Genomic DNA, 7553 nt, shown 5'->3' on the forward strand with positions numbered 1-7553 from the left:
GCCAGTCTGGCTTGCGACCTGTTATAATATACAGCCGTTGAAATTGGCCAACCACCAAAAAGCATGACTACGGTTGGGGCCATATACTATGAAAAACCTTTAATATATACAATGGCCGAAGGGAACAAGAACATTCTTATTCTCTCAGGTTTAAAAGGTTTTTTTCTTTTAATGTTTTAGAAATTTATTTATTGTGATGATTCAATTCTTTTATTCTTAATTCAGTTTCTAATTTCTTTAAAAGAAATTAATGTTATATTTTTTTATTAAATTAAGGTTGATACTCTCTTTCTATTGAGAATACTTGTTTTTATGTGTGGAGTAAAAAGAATGATAATAAGATATTAGAATAGGTAATGATATACAGATAACATTTTTTGATAACATTTGAATATCATCATATGTATCATTGTGTGATTGGTCCAAATAACACAATGACAACACCATAGACCAATCACACAATGACACATATGATGATGTTCAAATGTTGTTAAAAAAATATTGTCTAATTATCTTCATCCATTAGAATAAGGTAATGATATATAGACAACATTTTTTTGACAACATTTGAAGTATATTAAGATGTTTATAAAGTCTATCCCAGAACGCTGTAGATATGAAAAACGCAAATTTGACTTCAATAAAAAATAATGAAATTACATAGTATACAAAATGAGAAAGAATCCAAGATATTTACGGCACGATTTTGAAGGTCAAATTGAAGCTTCAAATGGCAAGTGGTGGGCGTGAATTGCTGACTAAGACATAATAGTGACTAGTTTGTTCAGAATAAGCAAATTACTGTAGACTTTGCAATCTATGTTGTTCTAGTGCTTGATGAATACGATGCAAGATATGAAGAAAAATAGGAGGATGATCCTACGCTAGTTTGCAAACCATGCTGCAAAGAAGATTGGAAGGCTTCTTGACCCAATGGCACTGGTCTGTCAGGTAATTGGGGTATGTCAATGTCACCCTCTAACATCTTAAGGGCCTCAGCAATAGTAGGTCTTAAAGCCACCATTGCATGAGCACAGAGTATTCCCACAAGAACAAACCTTTCCATGATCTTCTCTGGTCCTTCTTCCTTTATTGACTGGTCAAAAATCTCTTCCACGTTCCCTGATTTTGCCAGTGTCCATGCCCAATCCGTGATCAAAACAACCGATGAATTCATGGTATCAAGCACTTTTCTTCCACTCATGATTTCAAGAATCACAATGCCAAAACTGTACACATCACTCTTCTCTGTCAGTTGCCCATAAAGAGCATACTCTGGTGCCAAATAACCATATGTGCCAGCAACTCTTGTTGTGAGATGAGACTGGCCATCATTCCCTTGCTTCGCCAACCCAAAATCTGACACTTTTGCTTTCATTTTTGAATCCAAAAGTATGTTCGTAGCCTTTATGTCACGGTGATAAATTGGGGGTTTGATCTCATAATGCAAATAAGCAAGCCCCTTAGCCACATCAAGGATTATGTTCTTCCTTTGTGGCCATGTTAACCTATTAGCACCAGAAACTGATAACTGGTAACTGAGGCTGCCATTTGGCATGAAATCATAAACCAAAAACCTTCTCTTGCCTTTCAAATTATCACTTGAAATGCAACAGCCCCGAAGAGGAAGAAGATTCCTGTGCTTTATTTTGCTTATGATCTCCACTTCATAGCAGAAATCTTCATCCCCTTTTGTCTCCAAATCAAAAATTTCCTTTACCGCAACCAAAGTGCCATCTGAAAGAGTCCCTTTGTACACAACCCCATCACCACCTTGGCCAACCATATTCTTCTGAGAAAATTTACCAGTGGCTCGCTCAAGCTCCGATATGCGAAACCATTTGGCACCAGTATTAGGCAAAACACTGTTCCTCACACCGTTTTCAACCGACCTGTGATACTTATCTTCCTTCCTTTTCTTATCCCACTTTCTGTACACCACAATCAACACAAAACCAAGCACAACCCCAGTAAACGCACCCACCAACCCAAAAACAAGTTTCAGCTCTTGTTTTTTATTCGATGAACCTTTCACAGACAGCGGCAAGCCCAGTATGCAACCAGCGGTGCCCAAATTTGTTGGACCATACTGATTAACAATAGCCGAGGCATACAAAACTGTGAAGTAAAAGCACTTTGTGCCATTTGGGTCCAAACTATTGAGGTGGGAAGTCACTTTGAGGCCAGCATCAGTACAAAGGCTGCAACGGGTTTGATCACTCATGTCCCCATTGCAAGAAGCATCCAAGGGGCTTATAATACCCACTTTACTCTTCCAATCATCTACAGTTATGATTCCTGCACAAGTTGAAGTGTTGGTAACAAACTCAGAAGCTCTAGGAAAACAATAAGGGACCAAAGAGGAGTTAATTGACAAGGCTGAAACTTTGGTTTGGAAATCTAACAAGCAGGTGGAGGAAGTGTTTTCATCAGGAAGTTGAAAGTAGGAAGTGTTTTTGAGGTGTTGGGCCAACCCCATGCCAATTACACTGAGCAAAGCTTGACAACAGTGCTCCTTATCAACAACAGGGTCTCTGCAAGATGAAGTATCCCAGGGATAGGTCTCAACGTAGCTGAGATCCATGGGGCATGTGGTGGATGAAACACCAGATATGGAAACAGTGAAGAAGAAAATTAGGAGAGAAAGAAGAACCACATGCTTATCCATTTTCTGGGGCAGGCAAAACCTTGAAACCTTGATTTTGTGACCATTGGTCTTTTATAACACAACCACTACGGATAACTGCAAGTTTTACCAGTCAACCTTGGCTTGCTGTGATCAAAAGCCACGTTTAGAATAAAATGCACAGTAAAACTGAATTAAAAATTTGATTTTGAAGTCGTTTTCAAAGTTAATAACAAGAGGGTTTGGTGTCTTTTATGCTGACCCAGGTCAAATTGTTGCTACTATTTTGAACTTAAGTTTTTGGCTTTGGTTTCTGGACAAAGACATTTGCGGTCTCTTTCGTGTTTCCTTAGTCCCAAGTCTCAATAAGCAAGCGATTTTAAAAGCGCGCCAGGTAATAATGCTTCATCATGAAGGGACTAATACCTATTATTAGTATTCTTTTAATATTAATTATAATATTTTACGGGGTTAAATAAAAATAAAATAATAGCTATATTTATAATATTAGAAGTTAAATTCCCTAACTCAAGTACAAAATTTGTCAACATATAAAGCTCAACTGACATTGGAACCACCGAGTGAACTTTGTTGACATCAAGAACTGGTGGCTTTCCGACAAACAAATTTATAAAAAGAAAATATTAAATATGATTTTAGTATCTCATATGAAATAGGTATTTATTTCTAATTCAAATAATTTAGATATATTCAAAATTTAATAATTGACACATTAAATAAATTTAATATAATTCAATTAGAGAAATTATATTTATTTGTTTTTAAAGTTTAGAATTAAATTGTATCAAAATTTATGATAAGACAAATTTTAATTTTGTAATAAAGTTTATGAACTAAAATATATTAAATATTAAAAGAAATTATATATATGTACTTATTTATAGTTTTAGTTTTAGGTTTAAATCATTTAGGCGTTCCTATTTTTGTTAGGTATTCCAAGATTGGTCCCCTCCTTTTAAACCTTCCCAATTGAGTTCTTATATGTTAATTTCACACAAATTAGCTCCTGCCGTTAAAAATCGTAAACAATATTGAAATTGTGCAGAGGTGGGTAGATGACGTGTTCAATGTTTAACTTTCAGGCGAAATGTGGCAGAAACTGAGTGTTAAAAGTACCACCAAAATGTCAAAAGGAGGTTTACTAAAATGTCACGTATCACTCAGTTTCCTACCACGTTTCGCCTGAGAATTAAATATTGAACACGTCATCTACCCACCTCTGCACAATTTCAATATTGTTTACGATTTTTAACGGCAGAGGCTAATTTGTTTGAAATTAACACTTATAAGGACTCAATTGAGAAATTTTAAAAGAAGAGGATCAACTTGGAAATACCTAACAAAAATAGGGACACATAAATGATTTAAACCTTAGTTTTATTAATGAATTTATATTATTCTAAAATAGCTTAGTTAATTGAGAAAGTATAGAAAATTTCTAGAAAAGAGTATAAAAATGTCATATTTAGTAATTTACTTATGATTAGTAACTTTATAATAATATTAAAGTTTTAAGACTTTGCTTTTGATAACATAAGCTCTTACGCCTTATTTATTTCTGTACATTGCTTGTTTTTAAATACTTTTTTTAATATAAATATATTTTTTTATATTTTTAATTTCATTTTTTCTATGACTTTTAAGTAAGACTTAAACCTACAAAAATTTTATGTTAGTTTTACATTTTTTTCTCTCAAGTGTTTCTTTATGTTTTCTTTTACAAATGGTTAACAAGTAGATTTTTAACCTAATTTAACTATAAAAAATGGAGCACAAGCAAACTCTAGAAAGTTGGGATTTGAATAGAGTTTCATATCTTTTTTGCAAAATAGTGTTTAATTTTTTTGTAGGAGTTAAACGATTTGCAATAGTTATTAAACACATGAGTGTTTAAAATAACATGTAAGAAAAATCTTCGAAAACAAAAGCAATAAGACATGTTTGTTTTTATATTTGTTCGCTCTAAATTGTCTACGTCCAGTTCCCCCTTAAGCATTGTTAAGGAGTTTCATTAATCACACAAGATTATAACAAGTTTAATCACTTTTAGTATACAATTAACCCAACTATTAGAACGAGTATAACCACTCCTAGTATGAACTAGTCTAACAGACTAGACGATTTAACTCTACTGAGCTAAACTTACAAGTATTTTACTTCACTTCTAAAAGAAAACAACAAAGGTTTTATAGATTACAAGATTAGAATATGTAACTCTTGTAGAGAGGATTTGAAATCAATACAAAGAAATTATAAAAACTTATAAATAACTTTTTCTTTTTCAAAGCACACTATCGTTGAACTATGTAAGCTTTAGAGAAAACAGCAAGAGAGTGTGTACAAATAATCTTTGTTTCTTATCTTCATGCAGTTCTCTTTATATAGGCTTCTTTGAAAAATATTTTTTACTTAGAGTTTTCAACTTTTACGTAGAGATGTAGCCTTTTGTACCAGGACATAAGCTATGTTGCGTCTTGTAAAGGCAATTGTGCTATGTACGGAAGAGACTGGAAGAATAAAGGTCACACTGCCAAAGTCATTATCATGTCACACTATCTTTGTCATGTCACATTGTCTCTGTCATGTGGCAGGATCCTCATTTGACATGTGGCAATTTTTTTAAAACAATTAAAATAAAAATAAATTAAAAAGTTAAAAAAGTTAAAAAACGAATAAAATAAAAAAACACAGACAGACACGTGACATTGAGTTAACATTGTTAGTTCTGTATTAACGGAAAGGGTCAAATTGCATCACATTTTCAAAAATGAAGACCCAATTGACAACTTAAAACTTGATGACAAAATTAAAATTCTTGTACAAATATGAGGACCATGTGAGGGTTTTAACCCATTTTAAATTATTTTATTTTTCAAACATTACAAGAATATTGTAATTATCAACAGATATTTATTGATGAATGTTTTCTTGTCGGTAATATTGTGTTATCGATGGATTGTGGCAGTTCACTTAATTTTGTTATCGGCCCTCTGCTTCGCAATGGTCAAATTTATGTTTTTCTTCTACGATTTTGGCCCTCTGCAAGGCAATGGTCAAATCCAGGTTTTAATTTTGTTATCGGCCCTCTGCTTCGCAATGGTCAAATTTAAGTTTTCCTTCTGCAATTTTGGCCCTCTGCAAGGCAATGGTTAAATCCAGGTTTTAATTTTGTTATCGGCCCTCTGCTTCGCAATGGTCAAATTTAAGTTTTTCTTCTGCGATTTCGGCCCTCTGCAAGGCAATAGTGAAATCCAGGTTTTAATTTTGTTATCGGCCCTCTGCTTCGCAATGTTCAAATTTAAGTTTTGTTCTGCGATTTTGGCCCTCTGCAAGGCAATGGTCAAATCCAGGTTTTAGTTTTGTTATCGGCCCTCTGCTTCGCAATGGTCAAATTTAAGTTTTTCAGTTTTCATCCTTTTATTTCTTTTCGAAACCCGGACAAAATTAGTGTTTCTATCTTTACTTAGCTTTTACTCAGATAATACAAAAATATCAAATTTTCATATTATCTAGTAAGATCTAAGTAAAGAGGGGCAGCTGTCAACACCCAATTTCGTCCGGGTGACTAAATAATGAGACTTGGTTTTTATTGTTGTCCTATTTAATTCATTTTATTTCATTTTTATTTTATTTTATTGTTCTTAATTTTATTTTACTATTTTGTTTAATTTTAAAAAAAGTAATTATAACAAAAAAAGAAAGAAAAAAAAAGAGAAGCAAAAATTTTTTAAAAGAAAAAAAAAGAAAAAAAAAGGGAAAAAGGAAAGAAAAAAAAGAGAGTATGAAAAACGAAAAAAAGAGAAATAAAAAAAAGGGAGAAGAAGAGGATAAAAGAAGAAAAAAAACGAGAAAACAAAAAAAAAGAAAAAAAAAGGCAAAAATAAAAGTAAAAAGAAAAAAAGGGAAAAAGAGATAAAAAAAGGAGCAAAAAGGAAAAAGAAAAACATAAGGAAAAAAAGGAAGGAAGGAAAAAAGAAAAAAAGGGGGGTGCACGTGAATAAAATGAAAAGAAAATAATGGTGATTAAATGGGAGATGTGCTCCACATGATTTTCTTGGAAAAATGGTGCAACAGACCCATAAGCAATTAATATTAATGCAGGACAGATCACTTTGGAATATTTTCGAAATTTTGTTTTATTTGGTAATAATTCGAATCAACATTATGACAATCATTGCAAGGAATAATTGAAAATAATATATTGATTGTTTTATTCAATTTCTTCCTAAAGAGAAAAATATGTTTTTAAATTTAATTCAATCAAGACCATTTATTTCCCTATTTTGCTAATTGACAATTAATTCGTCATTAAGGCAGGATCACACTAATATTACAAATGTGTGTATATAAATAGGCACCTAGCAAACAAGAAAGGGGGGACAGGATTGAATTTCAAGAAGAGAGCATAAGGGAACATAAAAAAAAAGAGAGAAAAATTCAACTTCGGGAAGAGAGCATAAGGAAACAAAAAAAAAAAAGAGAAGAATCCAATTTCGAAAAGAGAACGTAAAAGAACAAAAAGAAAGGGCTTCGTGTTGCGCTCATCCCTGGTTTTTATATCACTTCCTATCTTACTGATTGTTTTNTTTTATTTATTGCTATTATATTTTGTTTCTTTTAGTCTTTATTATCCTGTTGTTTTATTTTTTTGCTGCATTCTCAAATTTTGAAAGAAACTACAAATGCTCAATAAAAAGTATTTTTTTTTTTAAAAAAAAGGCTAAAATTTAAAAAATAGTGCTAGAGCTTGTGACACTATCTTTCTTTTAATGACTAAATTCCGATTTCAATTTGTTCTTGTTTTATTTTATTTCTTTTAAATATTGTTTTTCTTTCTTAGGCAAAAAATGGGTAAATTTAAATATTATGAAAAGTGATTTTTTAGTGTTTCTTTTAATACTTAATT

The 7553-nt window shown here is 32.1% G+C and overlaps 1 protein-coding gene across 1 annotated transcript; it reads right to left on the reverse strand.

The window, feature by feature from the left end:
* Positions 1-609: 609 nt before the first annotated feature.
* On the reverse strand, positions 610-2826 carry LOC106763147 (probable receptor-like protein kinase At1g11050). Its single transcript, XM_014647348.2, has one exon. The coding sequence runs from the start codon at positions 2666-2668 to the stop codon at positions 818-820; it is 1851 nt and encodes a 616-aa protein (XP_014502834.1). The 5' UTR covers positions 2669-2826; the 3' UTR covers positions 610-817.
* Positions 2827-7553: the final 4727 nt, after the last annotated feature.

The sequence above is a fragment of the Vigna radiata genome, chromosome 6 (genome assembly GCF_000741045.1).
Source record: "Vigna radiata var. radiata cultivar VC1973A chromosome 6, Vradiata_ver6, whole genome shotgun sequence".
NCBI lineage: Eukaryota > Viridiplantae > Streptophyta > Magnoliopsida > Fabales > Fabaceae > Vigna > Vigna radiata.

Excerpts from the sequence above, each read along its gene's own strand:
- LOC106763147 (XM_014647348.2), bottom strand. The coding sequence starts at position 2,668 with ATGGATAAGCATGTGGTTCTTCTTTCTCTCCTAATTTTCTTCTTCACT.